Source organism: Pleurodeles waltl, chromosome 11 (assembly GCF_031143425.1).
Source record: "Pleurodeles waltl isolate 20211129_DDA chromosome 11, aPleWal1.hap1.20221129, whole genome shotgun sequence".
Taxonomy (NCBI): domain Eukaryota; kingdom Metazoa; phylum Chordata; class Amphibia; order Caudata; family Salamandridae; genus Pleurodeles; species Pleurodeles waltl.
Window position 1 is genome coordinate 178,838,359 of NC_090450.1, and position 24,198 is coordinate 178,862,556.

Here is a 24,198-nt window from a genome sequence, read left to right on the forward strand (position 1 = left end):
GCAAGGATCAAGGCTTAAGATGAAGAGACTGATGAGATGGCATATATAAACTAAAAGGATAATGATGGTGAGGCAATTAAGTACAGCTGTCTAGGACCACACGCTGCTGTGGTGTGCTGCTCTCATGGTGTGTATAACAGAATGCCTTAATTCGCGAGTTCACACCAGGCGATATCCTAGTCACATACTGTGCGGCTAAACCTAATATCCAAATTTGTTCCCTCCAAAACAGGCTTTGTTCAGGTGATGTGATCAAGGATGGTCCCCAGTGCCATCATCTGATATGTGGCTGAGCAAGTGAGTGCTGTTTTGGTGGTAGTTTTGAATGAGGCTTAGCAGTAAGAGGTGATGTTTTGTCCTGTGTTCTGCTATTGCCATCCCATTGTGTGTCCTGGCCCTTTTCCATACTATGACAGAATGTAGTCCTGCTGTCAAGCTAGTAGTTATTTGTTGTGCCTGTCGGCAATCTTGCTGCAATTGCAATGTAGTCATAGAAACTGGCCATCGGCTAACTGCCCAGTATGGCTTTAGAGGTGGCTGTCTTACAATAGTAAGCTGTTGCAGTCAGTCGACTTTTGTATGTGGTGGAGTCTCATTAGTGAGGGTGATTATTAAATTGATAAACAGGAAACCTTTGTCAGAGATCACATCTTTTGTAAACCTTAAGAATGGATGGAGGGGGAAATTGTGGCATCCATCAATATTTCCACCAGAAAAAGAGTATATTGGTGGTGTAAGGATTTTCACACAAAAAAATGTTCTCAAAGTTAGTTATATAGGAACATGCCACATGGCTGCTTCCCATTAAAGATTCAAGAAAAAGAAAGAAAAAAAGAAAAAAAAAAAAGAAAAAAAAAAAAACACACAAAGAGGTTCCAGAAGGGAACCTATGCCCGATACAAAGTCTACCCAGAGGAGAAACCCCCTTGGTCGTGTTGGGCAGGACAGAAGTACGGGATTGTGGGGAGGGTGTTAACTAAGTTCTACCTCAATTTTTGCTTATCCAGCCTTTGGTTTCAGCAGTCTTCAGCACTAACTGATTTGAGTAGTAAGTCTTGTGGAGGGATCTGGCTGATGGGGCTGTAATCTCTGGTCAACATGAGACCTTGTAGTCTGGGATGGACATAATTGCGCTGCCTTTGTCTGGTGGTTTGATTGGAGCATCATTAGCCAATCAATTTACTGCTGCCAGTTCTTGATTTGGCATGTTTAATGGATGCCTAGAGTTTAATGCTCCTATGTCTGGGGCCTGCTTGTTCAGAAGTTAGGAAGCCATGTGGAGTCATTTCTGCTGAGGGAGTAAATTTGGGCAGGTTGCGTAACCTGTGATCTCACCTCGTGAGTTTGTTGTGAAAGGCACAAAGCATAATTTTCCCTTAAGAAATTGAGCTCACAATTCAGTCAGACTGTATCATCTTTGGGTATGGGAAACAAAGCCCAAAACCTATGAGGGCATTAGCCTCCTCCGTTAGGTCTTGGTGGATAGGTTGTCAATTTATTTGACTCCTTATCTGCAACTGGGGTTTTGGTTGCCACAGGACCGGTTTTTGCTCCCCTCCTCTTGCCTCAACCTCTACCTAAAAAGGTTGATTAAAGGGCGGAGGGAAGGAGTAGGTGGTGTCTGGGGGACCAAGATAGTGAGAGCACATTGGTTGGGGTCCCCAACATGGGCCATAAGGTCCCATATAGAAGTTGTGGAGCTGGGCCCGGTCATTGTTCACTCAACTCTGCAAGAGTTGCTACTGACGTATTCTTCCATCGTAGTTACTATTCTCAAATGAAGTATCAACCCCTGCTCCACCCAGAGCCCCCCCCCATCCCAGCACCCCAACCCTCAGTCCACTCCCACTAACCCAGCCCCCACCAACTTCCCACAGCCCCCACCAACTTCCCCTACCACCCCTCTGCCCTCCACACCCCAGCCACCTCCCCTATCCACCTGTTCTGTGGGAGATGTGAGCCCTGCCAGTAGATTGTTAGCCATTGATCTAGAGCACATCTGGAAAGGGGAGCTTAGGTCTCAGCTGGAGATGTTAGGGTGCTTGAGTGACCATTGTCCATGGCTGCCCAGGAGTTGTAAAAAAAAAAACTGGAAAATGGCCTAGGCAACTGCCAAGAAAATTGTAGAGGGTGTAGGAAGCCATATCCTGGAACTCACATGGTCCAGATTGATTGGGCACCTGAGAAGGCCACCCTAGAGCCTACTGGAGAAGACTTTGCTACCCTAGGAGACCTGCTTGAGCTTGCTGGATGGCAAGGTGAATGTGGGCCAATCATGGAGGAATTCTGCATGGTACAGGGACAGCCAACCAAGAGGGACTGGGGAAGCAAGTAGAGGTACAGGCAGCTGTGACCCTCACACGTGCGGGGGGAAGGAGGGAAATCACCTGATTTACTGGGAGAAGGACAGTGATCCTAAGGTGCCTGCAGCAATCATGTGCTGGTTGCCCACCAGTGCTACTGAGCACTCCTACTGGAGTTGGACCATGATACCCCCTGGCGGGGGGGGGGGGGGGGGGGGGGGAACGTGCCAGCACGGTTTGAGGGCCCCAGATAATCCAGTCCAGGTGTATTCTGGGGCTCCTATCCCACCTGCCAGGCCAGTGCATAAAACAAGGCCTTCCCTGGTTACCTTACCAGTCATTGGTCCCCCTCTGTCAGGGTGGATATTGCTATTGTTGGTATCTTTAACCTCAAAACTACCTTTGGTGCCAGATAGCCAGAAGCCATACTTCAGATCCACAATTGCTCCTGCAGGAGCTAGGGCTCAGATGGGGATTTTTAACCAATGGACTTCCAAGAAAGTGGTGTCTGATGGGGCACCCATTTTGTGCCTGTCTACATGAAATCTGAGGCATGAGTATGGGTTGCCTACAAGTTCCACACCCTATCACTCAGGTAAATGGGTCTGAGGAGAGATTCAAGACAACCAAGGACATGAGTATGGGCCTGCCTAAACCCAGTAGATGGAGTGGGGCACCACTTATGCCTGCTCTTGGTCTACAGGGATATAGTAGACAAGGATTCAATGTATCCAATTTGCACTTATCTATGGTCACCCTGTTAGGCGATCTGTCTAGTGAACTATGGGTGGAAGCAAGCTCCTAGAAAGACCTGCGCCAGAGGATGTAGTCCCATACATGCTGGCTCTCATGAACCAGCTACAGAAGATCTGGAAAAAAGGCTTCTGAAAACTTAAGAGCCAACCAAGAAGTAATGAGTTACAAAAGGGCACTCTGGTGGCGTTTCAACCTAGACAGAAAGTGGTGGTAATGGAGCCACCGGAGCACTGGGACCTTCAAGACCATTGGTCAGGGCCTCATGAGGTGAAGGATGGGTGACCACCTACCTGGTTGGCCTCCATGAACCCCATAAGTGTACACCATGTAAACAATCTCAAACCACATAGAATTATGTCAACCATGCTCCTGTGACAGAGGGTGGAAGAGTGAACCTTTTCCAGACCTATCCTCCAATGAGCAAACTGGGTCAGTGGAGGCATGCACATCTCCTGGATTCTTCAGCAGAGTAGAGCCAGTTGGTGAAATTTGCATCCATTCTTCACCCCTGGACTCCTACTTCTATACCCAAGAGGGATGCTGGAAGCTTACGCCTGTGGAAAATATCTACAGGCCAGACAAGGTGATGGATAGCATTAAGAAGGCAGTCTCCAAAATGCTTGCATTTGGGGTGACCGAGCACTATAGTCAACCCTGGTCCAGCCCAGTAATGCTGGTACCCAATGCTGCCTCACTAGGTGCATTACCAAAACTCAATTGTGTTTCCAGGGTGCTAAACTGTTCCCAAGACAGTATCATCCATTCTGATCCCAAGCAGATGGGCTCACTTAGGCTGGGAGCTGGAAAGTCCTAAATTCTGATTTTGCATCAGGGCACTTAAGTGCTGCCTACCTTGACGTAACTGTCTACTGTAGCAGTTAGGTGTACCACCTTTTGTAATGTGCTTCAGGCCCTGCAGGAGGATGGCTGACCAGTGCCATACAGGGTTAGGAACCACTATATCTGACACCTCAGGGGCAAGGTGCAGCACCTCCAGGAGGAGAGTCTATCCTGACAGGGAGCCCCTACCAAAAACTCAGTGCCTCACTTAATGTCAAAGGGTATGGCACCATTGTTGCCCCTGGACTAAGCAGGCTTCCACAACCCCCCAGCATGGTGATCTGGACAGGCCTGCCAGAACGCCTTTGACATCAAGGACACATGTACTCAAGGCCCCCCTAGACTTCCCATGACTTTATAGGGTACACTGATGCTTCCAGGCATGAATTAAATGGGTGTACAGTCAGTTAAATGAGGCCAAGACGACCCTGTCACACTGATTGTGCCACCCACTTATGCAGCCAGTTAAAATCTCAGGTCTGGCATTGTCACTCATGTGCAGTTTTAAACTGCCAATCTGACCAGGCAAATAAACCTCCTTGCCATGCCTCAAACTTCATTTTGAGGACATAGGTCACCCTTAGGGGGCACCTACAGGTGCCATCAGGCAGTGTATTAGAATATTTTTATATGCCTAGATAGTGAAAAAGCTCCTTTGTTTTTCACTACGATGCCTACCTCTACAATAGGACATTGGGTAACCTGATTACATTTATTAAGGTATAATTTCATTGGTGCAGGCAGAAACGTCGTGTTTGGCATCCAAGTAATTGTAATTTAAATTACTCCTTAATGGTTAAGTTTGATTTTTAAGTCACTTTTAAAAAAGTTGGCATTTTCTTGTCCTAAACTTTAGGGCCTGTAACTGGGGCACCATAGGTTTCCACCCATTCCTTTCACTATGCCCCAGTGGGACCTTGATCTAGTGCCTATGTGCATGCCCTTGAAGCCTCAACAATTGTCCACTACAGCTTCTCACGCTGAAGAGTTCTCAGCATCGTTATAACATTGATGTGAGTGAGCTGCCTGCCATCTGTGAACCCTCCACATACAACTCTTTCCAGACAAGTTATTGAAGAATCAAGCCTCTTTCTGCCAAAGACATGTTAGGAGAATCATGCTCCTTGCTTTCTTCACTCCACTTCATCCCTTTGGTACAGTTGGTGACAAAAGCTGAGGGCTCTTAGGATCTCACACATGAGCTGTCCCTCAAACTCCATTGAGTTGATCAGCTGTGTTTGAATTACTGGGGCAAAAAAGCCAAGGCAGTGTAGACAAGAAACATCTCTTGTTTGGTCATACTCTAAAACAAAATCTACTAGGCACTGGCCAAGAAGCTACTTGCAGAGGCCATACAGGTTCATTCTACCTGTACCAAGGCTGCTACTACTGCACTGGCACACAGCATGCCTGTTCTGGTTGCTATGTGGGAGTCGCTTCTGGTTGGACAGTCAGGTCTGTCAAGATGCCCACTTTGTCAACTTGGCCTTTCAGGTTTTTTGTCTGAGCCAGTTCACAGGTTCACAAACTGAGGTGCTGCTGCTTTGGGGCTATTAAAAAAAAAGTTCAAGTTTCCACCAGAAAGTGGAACTGAAGGTAAGCAACTGGTTTGTCAACCTACAAATCAAAACTCAATTTGTGGGAGCCCTTATAAAGGGATTCTAATAAAATTGTAACCTGGACACAGAAAATCCTCAGTCTTGCCACCGCAATCTCTTCATTAGAAAAACCTGGGTTAATCCTACATTAACTCCATCACTTAGAGGGAAATTACTCTTCATCTGCCACATGTACACCTTGGGTGACCTTTCCACCTGCTTGCTAAGCATCAGCAAGCACATGGTCACATTCCTCCCATAATCCCAACCTTTGCATGAAGCCACCAAGTGGGTAGCTACTGTTCAATACAGTGGCAACAGCCAAGGATAATGTGGTTAGCTAAATGTCAAACTCCGATCCTTCATGAGCCTCAGCCAAATCTATATTTGTAGGTTTACTTCTGCCATACAGTGCACCACTGCCCTAAGCAGCTGCTTTCACTCCATCAATACCAATTAAAAATGCATTCTTCACATGTCCAAATGACTAGTTTGTGTTTAGTTCAATAGGCCTCCAACATAGTAACTACAAAGACATTTGTTACACCAGTTTTATTTGCATTGAGGGCTATTAAACAGTTCAGCAAGTGTTTACCAACCATGTAAGGTGCAGGACAAGAGCATTCTATACTGTACATTACACCTAGTCAGGAAATTAATTGGTCACATCTAGACTCTGGTAAATGAGCCTTATGCTACTTTTCATGCGGTTCAGCATAGGTACTATGTATATGGATACCTTTAAGGCACAACATCACGTACATACAATACTTTACCAAAGGTAGGTCTTGGGTAAAGAGTTGAACCACAGTACAGTATACAGGTTGCAGATTGAATCAGTTTCGCACCTTTAACAAGTGCTTTTACAATTTGTGCGGAGTAAAGATCACTTTCATATGCATTGTTAGGAGAGTGCAATACTTTAAAGGCAAATAGTTCCAACACAGTTCAACGGTGCTGTTCTCCTGTAGCACTGTGCACTGGTTTTGCCATTGTAGGCTTGAGTAGCCAATAATTATTCAGTGTCCTAGATGCTACACGTCAGTCCTTTTATTGCATTGTTGGTGTTTGGCGTGTCTACTTAAGGTACGTGTCCAGTTTTTTCTGGATGTTCTCAAAGGAGTCTTCTCCCATGTAATCAACCTGGCCCTGTTCCCACCGTTCTTTACGCTCTTCTGAAGATATAGGTGGTGGGGGAGGAGGTGGATCAATTGACAACTGTGAAACTGCTTCTGCAACTGCTTCCTAAATAAAAGCAAGCAACACTAGTTACAAGCAGAACACGAATCCACCAAGAAAAAGCAAAATAAAAAATATAAATGGGATGGAGAACTAAAGTTCCCATGCAAATAAAGCAAGCATAAAGAAAAGAAAACGGACAACATTTCTAGGGAACAAATTTGTTCCCAAAGCTTACAAATAAAACACAATCACAATATCTGCAGGCAAAAAGCAGGAATGCAATTAGATCGATTTTACCCATACCTCTCTACAGAAGCCACAAGAGAAAGCCAGTGAATAGACCAAGTCAGTAAGCTGCAACAGTTCACCAAAATAGTGTAAGAGGTACAAAAAGAAAGCACAGCCAAGATGTTTAGAAAAGGTAGGCTCAAAGGTTGGGAACAGATGCATTTTGGATTAGTGGTTTAAATGCAATTTCAAACCTTTAAGTTCCAAAGAGGACTATCAACTTTAACACCTTCATGGTTGGAGAAGCTGAAGCAATGGCTTACCTCATGCCTTTCAAAAACAGCATTTATACATTCATTGTAACATGAACAAGAGAGGAGTAGCGTTTCTTAAAACCTAGCCTGCATTGCTAAATACACAATCAAGCCCCCGAATCATCATCTCACACCCCCTCCCCCCCCAGCCACCACTCCAACCCCTTTTCATTAATTGTTTAGGACTCTAGTTTGGTGGAGCAGACGCTTCATACAGATCTATTAAAGCATAAAATTAACATTCTAGCACATTACCGACTTGTCACTCCATGTGGCCCTTTTGGCAGGGATCTGTCCAAACAGCCCTATACTAGTAAACTCTAGCTGATATTGGAAGCACTTGTGTCTGTCTTTAAACTTTATTCCAAAGCCAACATTAAGTGAATATGCAAGAGGCTACAAGACTTGGATTACAAGAAAGCAAATACATTTTAAGGGGATTTAGGCATGTCCCCATTTATTGGGTGTACAAGTGTGTGCTTTAAATCCCAGGTTACTCCATGGTGGCTATTGAGACTAGTACAAGCCTAGGACTGGGAGAGTTCTAGAAAGAAAATTCCTTCCTTTTTCCATTTTGGAATATTATCCAGAGGTGTCCAAAGCTAGCTGAAAGCATGAAAATTGAAGAAACAGTCTCAATCTAAATAGAATATGGGTTGTTACCATTACAGGTGTAAGTACCAAGTGATCACCACAAAATGAGGTGACAATCACCTACACAGGTCAAGCTTCCACAATGCTTGCTTTCTGGAGAGCCACCTGAAACCAAGCTGAATGCAGGTACCAAATTCCAACCCCCCCCCCCCCCCCCCCCCCCTACACAAACTAATCTATGACCAAAAAAAAAAAAAAAAAAAAAAAAAAAAGCAGACTGACCTATTTTAACATTTACACCAATACATGCAGGCCAGGCTCACATTAATCCTGGTTACTGTAGCTTAAAAATCAGACCACTAACTCTTCGTCAGACATAGGTCATCATTCACACTGGTAACATGCATGCCGTTTTGCGGCTAGATAAGCCTTTACCGTTAGCAATGCAGTCCACATGCTCATGCTTTGTGGCATAATCACATTCATCTTTAAAGGAGCAAGTTAGACAGACATTTAGTTTAAGCTCCTGCAGCACATCACAATAAGATTCAGTCTAGGTTTATAGTCTCCATAATGTAACTTTCCAAGAATCTGCTTCAAGACAAAGTTGTTGCGTCCATATTGAATAATGGAGATGCCATGTAGTGCAGAAGCATGGCACAGATTGTAAACTATTGAACAGGTTATTTATTTTAGTGATTACTGTAAGTGCAGCCTTGGCTGAAAGTAACCCTCTCAAGTTAGTATCTAATCACCACTGAAAATTCCTCAGCCTAGTCTTCTGTTATCAACCAGATCCCTAGGTGGCATGAGCTGCTACAAAACAAATTAAGTACAAAATACCCAAGGTAGGTACTACCCTGTTCAAGCAAATTCACAGTTACACATCCCTACAAAGCATTTGCTATATTAAATACTGCTAGGCTATCGTAAGGCTTAGTCTTGAATGTTTCACTACATCAAAAGGTTGGTGAGAAGAGCTGTAAATTACACACCATATGGAATTTGTTATTTACAGTGGGGTTAAACTTACTGCTTTGAGGCCTGTAGAGGAGTCTTTGACAACACCATGCTCTGTCAACAATGGCAGGACTGTGTTGGTGAAGCAATCCCACCACATGTTGAGGAACTCTGGATGTATCATCGTCGGATCGTGTACCTCACTTGTCACAGACTTTGTTTTGGGGTCATAAGAGTAGTTCCATGGTTTGACTTTTCCAAGAAAATGTACCACCTTGGCGTTTGCTCCAAACCTGTTAGGTAAAAGCAGAATCAGTGTTTTGCAACAGTGACCAGGTAAGTCTTGTCAAACAAGTACCCCTACACAATTGACCTCAGAAAGTCATTGAACTTTTGCCTATGCTGCGACGATGCCTTACTGGTGGAAGATCCCCATTCCCCCCCCCAAACAAAACAGAAAATTAGCTGGGGTTACATGTATTCATGAAATAAAGGAAGCCCTTGGAACAGCAACTAAGTCAGGAACTTAAGTCCCTGAGTTACATCAAGGTAAGGTAAAGTTAGTTAGTGCAAAAGCACAAATTCCCAAATCCTACAAATACCTAGGGGCATGTGTTAGGTTAGTCTGGCATTCATTAGGGATACTACATCACTTGCCAACTATTCAGATTAATGCAAAATCAAGTGAACAGTATGCCAAAAACAATTTTCAGAATATAATTGATTGGTAGTGTATGGTCTGTAGTGCTAAGGTTGCATGCAGTGTTCGGCACTTTAATGGGAAAAGGTACAACTGAAAATTGGAGCATCAACAGTAAGGAGTATTAATCTACAAAATATGCAATAATCTTATGTTTAAGTGGCAAGGAGATGACCAATGCCAAGCATGCAAGGAATCCAGAGCTACCTGCTGAAAGACCCAGTGCTTAATTTATAAAATAGAAACGGCTAGGCACCAAAGTTTTGCTCTGAAGCCAATGCCTGGTGCTACTCAAGGGAAGGGCAAGCCATTGTGCTGCCCTGGTGTTACGATGTCCTACGATTAACTGCCGCTCTCCCTACGCATAAGGAGAGAATATGTAACCTTCTAGATCTGTGCCCAGAAGTGCTTTTCCTCTCAGAAGCTTGACTAATAGAGTTTGCCCCAGACACTTTTGATAGTCCCTGAGGTGTATGCTGCAGTACGGCTGGATAGAGTCTCCCAGAGAGAGAGGGGGGGGCGAAGAGAAGTGCAATCTATGAACACTCCCTCCCTTGTACCTTTAGAGATTAAGATCAAAGACAATGAGGCAGCTTTTACACTTCCCTTTACTGACAAGTACTGTAGTGGGTTTTCTGATCTTTTGCCATCCAGGCCCTGCACTACAGTTTACCTCTGCCTTCGCTGACAGTTACATCTTTTGCCTTGTGGCACACAAATTTTACTATCTGTGCCAACATTCAATCTTCATTTTTAGGATGCCATGTATTTTAGTGCCATGGCTAAGAGGGCTTAACAGCATACCAGCTTTCCCAATTGGCACATAGTTACATAGGCTGGTCATGACCTGGACCTGATCTTTGCCAACTCAGTGAAGGTTTGCTGCTTAAAAAAAAAAAAAAGTCCTACAAGCAGCTCAGAAATTATGCTGCAACCGATAGGGACGGCTATCTTAAGGCTCTGAAAGATTATCAAAATCACATTAGTTTCTCAAAGCCCATTTTACACCCAGAAAATACAGTGTGCAGAACTCATGTGAAATCTTCTCCATAGTGGAATTGCTATCCTCTACGACGCATGCCTGCCACCTATGCCATGTTGCCCAGGACTTTAGAGAAGTGGACTGTCGGGAATCTTGGTATGCCTCGAGACTGAGGCGTGCCTTAAAGTTTGAAACCATGTCGGTATCCGGTGAATCTTGCCCAGTGTTAAATCTGGGGCACCAACAGACCCATCGAGGATCTTGGCAGTGGGCATGGAAGTCATCACCCCTGTCCTCTGATCTAGTGACTCAGTCATTAGAGGCAAGCTCCCCTCAAAATGGAAACATGCCAGGGTGGTTCCACTTTGAGAAAGTGGAAACTCAATTGATGTACTTGGAGACAAATGATCTCAAACACTGTCAGGTTTCTGCTCACAGCAGAAAATCTGCGCTATTGCCAGAGTCCCTTTGACACCTTGCTAACAAGGGAAACACCGTAGCGCTGATCTTCCTGGATCTAAGCATAGCATTAAAATTGGCTCACGCAGCCTATTACTCGAAAGACTGGTCCTGCAGGATAGGGTGCTTAGTGCAGAGATTTCTAGCCTCCTTCCTGCAGAATTGCACTCCAAGTTGGATAAAAATCATACACCTCTAAGATATTCCTGCTACAGCAGGGGGTACCTCAGGGCTCTGCTCGGAGTCCAATGCTGTTCAATCTTTACAGATGCCCTCTAGCAGGTGAAAGTGCTGTGCCTTTAAGAGTGTCCTACACTGACGATACTCTGCTGATTACTCTTGCACAAGACCAGGGTTTCTCTGCTGCTCAGTTTAAATCTTGCCTCATGGAATTGGCTGGTTGGAAGGACAGTAGTCTCAAGCCTAATGTGAAGACAACGGAGGTACTGGTGTTTTTTTGGGGGGGGGGCTGGTGACCTGATATCCTAGGCTCAGCCCCAGCTGTGAAAATTCTGGGCATATTGTTTGATCAACTTACATCTGGCAAAAGTTATTGGATTGGCTAGCTCTTGTTTCAGTACCCTGAAACTGTTCAGGAAATCATAGGTTCTCCCTGAAGAGGATCTTAAAACAAAACAAAAACAGTCCAAGCTCCGATGCAATCTAGACTTGACTACTCTGATCTCTATTTAGGTATCACCAAGGGAAGGCTGCAAAAACTAAAGGATACAGAACACAGATGCCTGCTCCCCTCAGTTCTCTCTGGGGGAGGCTTTGGTGACGCTCCATTGGCTACTTGTGAGCAAGAGTGGCATTTAAAGCACTGTTTTTAAGCCACAGAATTCGGAAGAAGTCCACAACACTTATTTCTGATATTGCAGGAGTACAACCCCCAACAAGTCACATTGGCTGAGGTGGCCATAATAAGTGCCCAGGGTAAAGAGGGAAAGGGTGTTCAGGTTTTTGGCCCCCAACCTGTGGAATTCCATGCCTCCTGGCCTTAGGCAGGAGAAACTGAAAGCTAATCTTCAGAAGAAACTAAAGACTAGGCTCTACTTTTCCTTGGCCTGGAAGAGCAAACCAGTCCTCTAGTGCAGGGACACTCCTTTTGGAGTAGCCAGGTACTTTATAAACCTCATAACATACTCAGTGTTGGTGTCACGAATACCAAGGTTGGATTATGAGGAATGGGATAGAATCAAGACGAGACACTGCCTACCACCACTCAGGTGATCTTATTCCAGATTTCTCAGTTTGTCACTGTCTCTTCCTCCTTTCCCATTTGTATTTCCATCTTACTCAGGGTGAACCAGTATGCCAACTACACTTCAGGAACCAAGACAAAACATGGATTACTGCAATGTGAGCCTAGAGCCAATTTTATATCATGTATTCATTCACTTCCTGGTGAGGCTATTACACCGATCTTATTCCAACTCCTACCACTTTGGAAAGGTGGCAAGCCATGCACCCTTTAAAACTTAGAACATTGGTCTCCACTATGTCTTGCCTACATCTACATTTTATAGAGCTAAAGGCCCAGAGATAGCCAGAGGTTAGATGAACATATTACATTCACAGGACACGTCAAAGCTAAAGCCCCCCCCCCAAAAAAAAAAAAAAAAAAAAAGTTAATAATTCTGGAAGAGGAATGGATGTGGTACAGCTTAATGCAGGATAGCATGTGGGCCTGCCAATATGCTGTACTAGTAGAGACTGATTGTGCCAAGCTACAGCATGGGCCAAATTAGTCTTGGTATCAAGAATCAAGACATTTCATTAAATGAACAGTTAACCACCCACAGCAAAAGCCTTTGCACTGCATTTTATATCATAGCAGGGTCCATTCAGCCACATCTTCCAATGATCAACACTAACTTGGTTAGTCTAGGAAAGAGTTTGCCTTTCACAAATGAACTCCTCACTGGGAGGGAGTGGTCAGGATCAGAAGTTCAGTTGAAAGCTAAAAACCTGAACATATTTGGTGTCAAAATAGGTTTGTAATGGGTTGCACTGTGGTTCACTTTGCCATCTCCTGGGCAACCAGGCCACAATCCAGGTGTCAGGTAAGACTGGACATTATGAGAGCAGTGGCTACATATTCGACCAATGTTAATTAATTTGGGTTGGCCCTGAAGCATGTCTCCAAGATGTGCTGCTAGGGGCTAGACGTCCAGGTTCTCCAACTGAATTGGTAATAGGTAAAAGCATACCTAACTGAATGTTTAAAGGGGTTCTCTATGCAGTCCTGGATAAGCCACATCAATTCTTGGGACCAAAAAGTTAGCCGACATCTTACTTGCTCATTCAAACAAGTCTCTTCAAAAACACCCTACCCAAAACAAATTTATGGTGTTGGGGGCGGGAACTGCTACCTTCACTGGATAGGCAGACATGTCCAAATGTGGGCCTCTGGAGCCTGTGCCACAGCTGTACAGGAGGTAGAAGACTAGTTGTGTTTTCCAGAAGAGGAAAAAATAAAATAAAGTCATTTAGGATTCTCTTCATTAAACCTTTGCCAGGTTCTTTTCCATTGTAACCATTCACTGCCATTTGCCTTCCCATTTCAATAGAGGGATCTTACCTTAGGACTGGTAGTGGAATTAAATCCATTTCAACTATAAAAACCTTCACACATTTAGAGTTGTGTGCATAGCACAAACAAGCTAGTCTTTCAGGTTCAGATAGTACTGAATCTCAAGCTGTATGTGACCATGCACCATTTACAATGCAAGCAACTACAAATAAGCATTTGCAATGTAATCGGTCTCGCACCAGAGTTAGAGCTATTGTCATTTACAATGACTTACCCATGTGTTTTGGTTTGGAGTGTCGTGGCTATGCCAGGTTCCACAGCAACCCTCCAGTCCTGTCCCTGCTGAAGAGGGCACAAGGCCACCATTTTGGGAGGGTTTGCCTCATTCCTACCGACTGGCTGAGATTACACAGGAGTCCAGAGGGTGATAGGGAAGTGTTCTTTGCCTGTGGGGGTATTTGAGGTGGGGCCTCTTCAAACAGGAAGCAGTGCTATTCGAGCACCTTTTTAGACAGCCCTTCCAGAAGTGGCATCTGCAGTGTCACAGTAGCTGTGAGACAGACTGTCAAAGCCATGACTATTGCGAACTGTCACTCTACTCCGGTCAGTTGATTATTGCACAGGTCGACAGAAAAAGAATCACAGATTACAATCCTGACAGTGTGCCTCTTCTCTGCAAGATCCATAGAAATGGATTAGTGATTAAGAATGGCACCTGCTTTGCAGCGCTATGAAATGGCAGAATCTGTATTAGCAAGTGCTATGTTAAAAGAAAAAAAACAGTTTATTCCCACACTGCCCCAACACGCACCAGACAAATAACCCTATGGGGGAGGATGTGGTGTAAGAGCCAGAGCTGCCAACTTTGGAGCTTGGGAACATGGTTGGAGTCTCAGCACTGGCTCAACATCCTGTGGTTCTGGGCAAATCACTTAATCTGAACCCTTGCTACCAAAAACGAATGTGTACTTGTGTAATGCAACTGGTGCTCATGTACAGCACTGTAAAACCTTTGTATCAAGTTTGCTCTACATAACTGCAAAATAAAGACCCCTGGTACACTAAGTTACTGCTTTGGAGACTGGCCCTGTTATGTGGGTTATTGCACGATCGGTAATGTAACAAACTAGCCTCTAGGTGGGACAAATGTAAAGTATTTATCAACGACAAAGGGATTTTTCAAAGGCAGGTCCGGGAACCAATGAAAGTGATGGGCGTGGCATTGTGGTTAAAGCCCACAGAAGAGATTACATGTTAAGAGCAGTGCTGCTATGCTCAACCTAAAAACTAGCTATGATAGTTAAAGGGTGATGCCATTTAAATTTTCTAGAAATAGATTTTTAGAAATTGTTGCTAAAATAATCCATTAAAACTATGGCTATATAATTTCTTCAGTTTTATGGTTAAAGATTTCCTGGTACCTCATCTAAAATAGGCATTTATCCTTACAAAGGCAAGGTTCTAATTTTGACGCAGAAAGTTTCAAAGTCAAATAAAAAAAAATAATAACTCCGTAGGATCCTAGACTAAGCACTTGTCTTGTTCTTTATTTGTTTTGCAGACTGCAATCATAAAAGCCAACAGCAGAATACAAAAACCACAGAATAGATAAATTAAAAACTGAATAAAATGTCAATCGTCCATGCTACTCGGAACACGTCAGCGCTTAAAAATACGTTTGTGTTCACATATTCCGACAACATTTGCAGATATAAAAGTGCTGGTCGGGCTTGCATAAAAACCATCCCCTTTAAGCAGGTGAACGATAAAACTGATCCTAAGAGCACGATCAAATTTGCAATACAAAGTGCAGTGTCTTGGGCGACTTATCACAACTGCACGGGCCCAACAGTCTACAATCAACCTCGTGGTGAGGTTAAGCCTTGGTCAATATACTAAAGAGCAGAAATGGCACTCTGCATGTTAGTTACATTAGGCTCCAGTATCAAGAGGCGTGCTCATGTGCCTGCGTTTACTGCCCATTACTTACTATGCATAGATCATGCTAGATGCATAGCAGGTGTAGAGAAAATGCATTTACTCCCTTCACTCAACCGTCCCACAGAAGCAAAGTGTAAATCGCTGCTTCAGACCCCTTGTGTCAAGTACCATGTCACCTAGGTCAACTCTAAGGGGCGAATGGAACTTGACCGAGATTAACGTGCAAAAGAGCATTGCTACAGGCCAGTTTTAACATTTTATATGTTAATGTTTGGACTACGTTGGCAACACAGCATGTTTTAGGAGACTGGATTAAGTGAGCTTTAAAGCAATTTTCCTGTCTAGCCCTACTGTTTAGAAACATTCAAAGCCCCGTGCACCCAGTTAGTCACTCCATGGCCTAAGGCCTTTGAAAAGATCTATACATAACCTATATGCTGTAGGACGGAGCATAGCAGGCCAAGCATTAAAACTTCAGTGAAGCAATCTTCGTTATCCGGAGCACATTTGCGCCATTGGCAAGCTGCTCACACCTTATGATTGAATGATAGACTAGATAATTTCAGTACACCCTGCTACTGAAATACATTTTTGAAATTTAACATGCAGTCCTAATCCAGTTTATCATGGAGAAAATGAAATATTCAAAGCTTCAGTAAAATACCGTACCTAGCTCTACTCTGACAAAACATGGTTATAGATTAAGATGGTCATTTGTTCGTTCATGCTAGAGATCATAGCACATGCCATTTTCCATTAGTGCTCCAAGTAGTCTACAAGTGGCTGCATATCTTGCTACAAGACATGTTGAACAGGACACTTTAAACCAAACGAGCACAAAGAATTCGTTATTACATCACATCAAGGAAGCCAACTTTCTACATAAAACATATGTAGATAGTACAGGAATGCCCAAAGAGTAAGGGGGGAAATCTCGTTTAAACTGATGCTTTCGAGAAACAGTGTGCTCTCATTTAAACAATCTTCCTACCCGCTACTCATTTTACAGCCATTCCTCTTACAAAAAGGCTGGTTAAGACTGCATTCCCAAGACAAGGGGCCCAAGTAACTAAACTAGTCAGAATTTCTCCACATTCTGGTCCACTACTAAGGCCTATATTGCAGAGGTGTGAAGCTGCTCGACAAAATGCTTTGTGTCCATTGGCTTCACGTTTAAGATGCACTGGCAAACCTAATGCTGCCCACAGGGCATTTTGAAAGTCTGAGACTTTCAGACGGCTACCATGTTGTCAGACCGCCATTTTGAAGGTAGTGATTATAAAAACTATGCCATGTTGCACCACACAATGTGTGCCCAGCCGGAGTTTAATATATTGCAACTCCTTGCACCACAAGTGTATTGGGTACTTTAACATAAGCTGTTAAAAATAAAAAATAAAGAAGTGTCCTGTGAACGTCAGTACTAACCATTTTCTGTATCCCTCAGACCTGTAAAATTTAGTTCAAGCACCCTCCATGCAGGTCACAGTAGACCTGCATTATAAATTGTGTGGCAAAAACCCACACATGGTAGATTGCATCCTGCTTTCCAACTGGATCTTGGCGGCATTACACAATATAGTGGTCATTTCAATCATTGGAACACCAGCAGGAGCTGAACAGTTTTTAGTGGGCAACCTGGGCTTGTAAGTGGGAGTTTAACTGCAGATGACTGCTTTGCACCCCTTCACGTTTCCCACATCCGTCCCCCCCAAGCTAGCATCCACTGATTGCAAGAGCATAAAGCATATAGCATAGAGTTGAGGGTGCCACTCTGCAGTCTGCTTTCCCACCCAAGTTTGACTAGAGGTGGGCACTATAGGATCATTGTCTACACCCATCTGCAACAGAATGCTCGCCAGCAGAGCTGCACTCCCCTAATCTCCCACCCACAAACTCTGCACCCCTACACCATCACATGAATCCCAAGAAAATGAACTGGTCAGGCTGACATGGCTTTCAGCAGTTTGCCTTGTTCCATACAGAACTTACCTTCCGGCTAGCTCAAACAGCCACAAACTCAGAGTAGTAACACCTTTATAGGACTGCATACCAGCTGGGCCAATACTAGCCCATAGTACTAAAAGGCTATGCTTTGGGAACAGTTTCCTAATTGCAGTACTCTTATCACACCTCATCCTCCAAATACTCCGGTAACTTGTATACATCTTGGGTAGGAGAAATCTACTTTGGGAACAGGCACCCTTGTGTTGTTCAGAGGAACAGGCTTGATTCTTTGAACCAGTAGTGCAGTCTCTAAAAAAAGAAACTTGCGAGTCGTTTGATGCAACCCAGGTACTGTGGATTCTCGTCATTGACAAGATTATCTATTTTTCTACACCTGTTTAGTATGTGCTGTTTTCTGCTACTGTATGGGTTATTGCACAAATACTTTACACATTGACTTCTAAGTGAAGGCTGCCTGCTCAGGCCAAGCAGCCAGCGTGACCACAGGATAATTGATTTGGTTACTTACCCTGACTAGGATTGTGGTCCCAACTTGGGCAAGGGTGTATACCTCTGCCAATCAGAGGCCTGACTTAACAATGCCCAAGTGACTTAACACTTTAATTGCACAGTTGGGTACCAGAGGCCCAACTTAAGAGCATTACTGTTCCACACTGCTGTAAAATTCAGGGACCAGAGTATTTAGATGTATTCCACAGGGGAATATTGAATAGATGCAGATCCTCTGGCCCACATAAGATATTACAACTATGAGTTAGTGAAAACTCAGAGGGTTAAAGTACATCTGGAATCTAGGGCTAAATAAACACCCCCCCCCCCCCAAAAAACCAAAAAAAAAAACAAAAAAAAAATAACACAAACACACCCTTTACTACAAGCCATCAGGGATCAAGCCCACAGTGGCAAATCAAGCGTTCTTAACTCTGAGATACTGAATAGTTCTAGCTCTTTCAGAAACTGGAGCAATATTTACTTTCTGCACAAACCAAAAACACTTGTAACGAGCTTCTGAATTCCAAGGGCGTTCACCCAACATATACAAACATTACTTACGCCTTGAAAGCTGGTAGATAGGAATATATAGAAACGCTGCTTAAATTGTAAACGAATGGTAGATGCTTGTTGATATCTGTTGTTGCCCAGCTGCTGAAAAAGCTATTTAACAAGCCCTGGTCACCTCCTAAAAAAATCAATACAAATGTCAATTGTGTAGTTTGCACAAACTTTCCTAAGTTCTAAAACATTCGATTCATTTAGTAATCAATGGAAATAATACTTTGCTAGGAGTTGATGGGAACAGTCACTCCATACTTCAATGCCGCCCCGCCCGTGGAGAGAAAAAAAAAAACTCTTCAGAATTACCAATATTTTATAAAGATGGCAATGTTTGAATATGTCTAGATGTATTTAATCATTGCAGGTAATTACAGTTGCCATAAAAAAAAATAAAAAATAAAAATAAAAAAAAAACCACAAACAAACACACAACATGTTTCTGCTTAAACCAAAAAACCCGTTTTCTGTGAAATGCTTCTTTTGGCCAGAGGTGGGCACCCCTCTCTTCCCCCCCCCCCCCCCCCCAGTTTGAAGACCCCCTGCACTAGTTTGTAAATATAAAAGACTGACTGAGGTGATAGATCATTTGTTTTTAAATTAAACAAATGCTGAAGTTCAGTGAGTGCAAGCAAAGCTCATTGCCACTGCTTGAACATCTACAAGTTACGATAGAGTTCCATTTAAAAAAATAAAAAAATAAAAAAAATAAAAAAAAAGTCTAGATTCTGCCGCTCTAGAATACATTAGGCAATGAAGGTCTATTATGCAGTTAGAAATTAGAAAGACTTTGCAACAGTCCATAAAAGCCCATTGCTATCCGTTTGATCCACCATTCAATAGGTGGTGGATGATTTAACATGACGTGGGGGCTAGCAATAGGTTAAATAGCCCCTATAAAGCAAAGTATTCAATGACATACTATACCTTCCCATTTATGGTACAGGGGCACACCACTCAAGTTTTGACAAGGTAAACTGACCGCCAGGAAAAGCAATTCCAGACGGGAACCTGGCAGTCACTGCACTGTTTAACCAACATTAACTTGAGCTATGGCAACAATACTCAGCCGCTTTTGTCACCCTCCAAGTACATCACCTTGTCATTTAGTCAGCTGGTTAGTGACCCTTGAACCACCAACAGTCACACCCACAAGCTACCAGTGTGGTAATTTTAACTTAATGAGCGGCATACCCACAGTGCCGTCATAAGCTTACAGTGAAGCCAAGTTCTCTTCTGCAGGAGAAGACTGGTCATTGCGACTACCATTTTATCCTAGTACAGCAATTACCACCAAGCCAGACATGCCTTCTGCAAATGGAAGAGTGTTTAATCCCTACACTGGCACAAACCTAAACCCTGCAATGGCACCTTTCAGGAGCCTTGTCAAGTAAAACACTCAACAATTCTCCCAGTTTGACAGCCATTGGTGTTTGAATGGAGTAGTTTCAATCAGACCCAGCACAACCATCAAGACCAGTGCGAATGATTAATGAACTAGATTTGGAAGACCAGGGTTAAGTTAAGCTACTGTGTAAGAGAAATAGCCAACTTACCATCAAAGCTTCCTTTTTCTGTTGCAAACTGTAACAAGTGTTTGTAGGTTTCAATGGATGGACTAAAGACAAACACTCCAGAATTGAAGCAGTCGGGCCAGCCTGGATCTGGTGCAGCAGACAGTTCTTCCCTCTCAAATAGTTCATCAACATTAGACAAAACCTAGGTGATTTTAAACATTGCATTAGCCATCTCCTGAAAGGTAATCTGTGTAATGCAAGTATAGCTATCCTCCCCACCTTTAATATAGGGTGGGGATTTGTGAGACAGTAAGAAGTCCAAGGACAACAAGCAAGTTGAGTCAAAAGTTTGTTCAGTGCTGTTAGAGCAGTAACCATCTATCTTGTTTTGGCTTGCAAGCATAGCCTGGCCACCTGGACACCTCAAGATGCCAGCAACTTTGCTATATCGAGCAACATTGGGGAGCATGGCTACCAAGGCAAGGCAGGCGCAAGAAGACATCCAATGTCTAAGACACAGTTTAGACACTAAACCTGCAATACTAATCCAGCCCAAAAACTGCAAGTTGCCATTACACTAAAATTTGTGTAAAAAAAAAAAAATAGAAAAAAGAAAGCTCCCATAACTAGCATTACTACTACATACTCTTCTCCCCATGTGTATACTTAAATATGGTACAAGACAAGTGCTTCAAAATTTGAACACTTGCAGAAGGTAGTTGCAGCCATGCGGTCACATGCAAGTGTAAATACAGTTTCACACAGGTATGACTACAGTTATTGTAAACTTGTTGAATAGCGTAGGCCATACATTAAGTCAAATGTTTGATTACCATTGTGTCCGCATCCATGAACACACATTTCGAATACTGAGTTAGTACCCAGCAGTGTAGTTTTGTTAGGGTGACACCCAATTCTGGTCTTTCCATCATGGCTAGGTGGGCCGAATCCCCACTGTCCAAGACATCCACTACTTTCACTTCATCGTAGACCTTTTCAAGTACTTTCCTACAATAAAACAGAGGGTGGTATGAATGGACCAATCTATGCAACAGATTGTAGGCGCTTGTTGTGCAAGTCAGTAATTTAGAAGTGTCAATCACTGATAGGAATAATGCTTTTAGCCTCTAGGAGCAACGGGAAGCTAACGAGAACCAAAAGGAGCCCTGCAGGCTTAATAGTACCAGCCCCCACTGCATACAGAGCAAAGCGAGAGCCTGACCACGACATGGCAGGTTTGAGGGGCTAGTCACTTTAGGAAAAGTGGTGAAAAAAAAAATATGAGCATTTGGCAACACATTCCTCATACAGTACCATTTTTACATTCCTCCCCATACTTGGAGTCCATAATTTTCTCTCGATCCCTCACTTACTATTTCCCTTTTTCATTGCCATTCTACCCATTGCTACTTCAGTAGTTTCAATCCCTTTTTCTGCTCGTCTTTTCACGCTTTCTTCCCGTACCACGTAATCATCTCCATTTTACCCTCCCTCTTTTTGCTGACTTGTATTGTCCCCCTGCTCCCCCGTAGTACCCCTTTCTCACCATACCTCCAGTGTGCTTCTACCCGTTTCCATGCTCACCCTCTTACTCCACTCCCTGGTCACGGGGGAGGATTTGCGTGAGTGGCAGGTTAAGTGCCTCCTTCTCTTCCTTTTGTCGAGGTGCAGGGAGTTGGGGCTAACGAACAAGTACCGAGTGCAACTAAATGCGTTCGTTAAGGGAGAAAAGGTCTCCAGCACAATGCAGGGCTTCACAGTTCAAACTAGTATTTTGTTAAAGAGAAACTTGTAGGGCAGTTTATTTACCTGCACTTTACAAGCAATAGACTCATTCGTGAACACTTCTGGACAATGAGGCGCTCCTGGCCTTTCTTCACCGGCAGGCGATGATCGGCCTAGTAATGAAGCTAGACTGCAGGGACAGACACCAAGCATCGTCCTCCGAGCTTCTCCTTGGCCGGACCAAGTGCTGTTAGTCTTCAAGAGGTGCCCCGAGTATGATCAGCTGGCCTGGGGCTTGCATAGTTTCTGCACTGGCTGGAATTACTGGGTCCACTATACACCTTTAACGAGGGCGGGCCCAGCAGGTGTTAAAATAAATAAAAAAAGCCTCCTGTCCACTGGGGAAGCCCAATGCACGTACGGCCAGTCTGGCCGCAAAGTAAGGGGCAGGTTTGGGTGTGCCATAATTCCATGTACACGATTTAACCCAAGCAGAAAAGTAAGTTACATTTGGTAGTGCCCAGTTTGATAAAATCGACTAGGCCATACCTGCCCTTGACAAGTACGAAATTTGCTTCCCTGTGCTGATCGCACATTTACTTCCCATCATCTCATAAGACAACATCTTGTGAAAGGCAGTCAAAGACAGATTAGCGCTTATCCAATAGCCAGTTAATAAACTCGTGTAGTTAATTGAGATGCTCTTGCTAGCTCACAACGCTACACATCACGGGTCAGCTGTATGATAAGTTTACCTAGTGCCACAATGCTCACAGGTGCCATCTACAGATGATCAATAAAAAGGCACCACCAGAAACATGAACTATTTGACAGCAAAAAATGGATCTTGCAATTACTTTATTGGATAAGATAGTTTCTAAGTCATCCTTTTTATTAATGTTTAAAGGCTTTGAACTGTAAGTGTGCTCAATAACTTCCAACCAAGTATACCTTGCCATCAGCAACCGCAATCTTAAAGTGAACGGTGCAGTACAGTTTGCTTCCATTTTCAAATGTAGGTTTGGCAAGCTATACAACTCGAGTTAGGCACATCTACTTTTCCTGCTAGACAATGATCTACCCCTGCAGTGTACCCAATCCAAAGCTCACCGCACATTTGTCAAGCAGGTACATTCTGAATTGGCTGTACATCTATTTGCATCAATGATGACACTACGTTAGTAAATAAACATGGAATCCACAACTTTAGTGGTATAAATTATAGGTACCATTAAACCAGAAAAGTGGTGCCAGAGAGTCATAGTGGCAAGTCTGCCTACTCAAAGCAAGTCATACTGCTCTATTGTCCCCTTTTCCAACTGGCCTAAGCCTACCCCCCCTTCCACCACTCCTACCGTTTAAAATCCCAAGAGGTTCAGCATTGCTTGATGGTGAAAAGCAAAGACATCAAGTGACAGGCACTTGCTGAATTGGAAATAATTTAGCTCTAGGTGACTCTGAAAAGCTCAAAGTCCACATCTTGTAGTGTTGGGCAGAGCTTCCATTCATGTAATCCAATGGAGATGGAAACCAGCTCAAAACTGGCATTTTCTGGCTTGGTCTTTCCCGGCTGGTGTACCTAGCTCCTACCCCAAGACCACCCTCCCACAATATAGGATAACTACAAGCTTACGCCATCTTGGGTGCGAGGAATTGTGGGCTGCGATTTCATTATGCAGCAATAAAAGTTAGATTTTTGAATCAGAAACAATAAGTACTACCACTGGCAACAGGGGTGTGAGGCACTTCACCTTACCGAATCTGTCAGTAAGGAGTTCCATTTGTAGAATGTCTCCACGATATACCGCCCCCCCCCCCCCAAAAAAAAAAAATGAGTTGCAAAGATGTTAGTACCTTGGATGAGGAGTTTAGTCTTCATATGTGGCAGAATGAAGACACCTTTAAATGATCTTCTGACTCAATCTGGTGCCATAAAGAACAGAGTTCAAACTAGACACGTTCCAAAGGAGTTAAGTAAGCTGGTTCACATTTGTGAACAAAAACAAATGTTGTTAGAAAAGGAGAAATCTGGACACAACTGGTAGTCATCTTTTATACGCAATGTTAGAGACTTTACATAACAACCCAGATCCTACCCAGTAGAAGGTTTCAGAAATGTTTATGCTCGATTTACATTGTTGTGTAGGCGCTCAAAAGGGTCCTTGCATCAATTTGAAATATTTGTGCACACAGTCTGTAGAAGTCAACCATCACCATTTCACTTTATGTGCTGCTTTAGTGGGTGTAAAACAATTGATAATCTGGCTAATGCTTGTATAAAACAAAAATGTATATATAAAAAAAGATAGGATTTGAAATCATACTAGCTAGTGGGTGCCTGATCCAAGCTTGTCACAAGCAGGCCAGACAACTTGTTAAAATACACTAATTAATTTAGCTACACGATTGCCTTCCCCACATGGGTGCTGAAGATCAAACATTGCAGTTTTAATCCCAGCCTATTTGTAAGATTGCAGGTGGTATAAGAGTTTAAAACGCAAAATCTATAAAACGTCCCACCATCAACAAAGCAATCCCCATA

General features: G+C 43.5%; 1 protein-coding gene across 1 annotated transcript in view; it reads right to left on the reverse strand.

Moving 5' to 3' along the window:
* Positions 1-6,034: 6,034 nt before the first annotated feature.
* The window catches only part of GYG1 (glycogenin 1), a 35,067-nt gene continuing 16,903 nt past the window's right edge, over positions 6,035-24,198 (reverse strand). The window contains exons 3-7 of the mRNA XM_069213391.1: positions 20,765-20,939; positions 19,971-20,133; positions 18,415-18,541; positions 8,849-9,068; positions 6,035-6,742 (exon numbers count right to left, since the gene is read on the reverse strand). Coding sequence (XP_069069492.1) covers positions 6,575-6,742; positions 8,849-9,068; positions 18,415-18,541; positions 19,971-20,133; positions 20,765-20,939 — 853 coding nt within the window. The 3' untranslated portion in view covers positions 6,035-6,574. The remainder of the gene's footprint in view (positions 6,743-8,848; positions 9,069-18,414; positions 18,542-19,970; positions 20,134-20,764; positions 20,940-24,198) is intronic.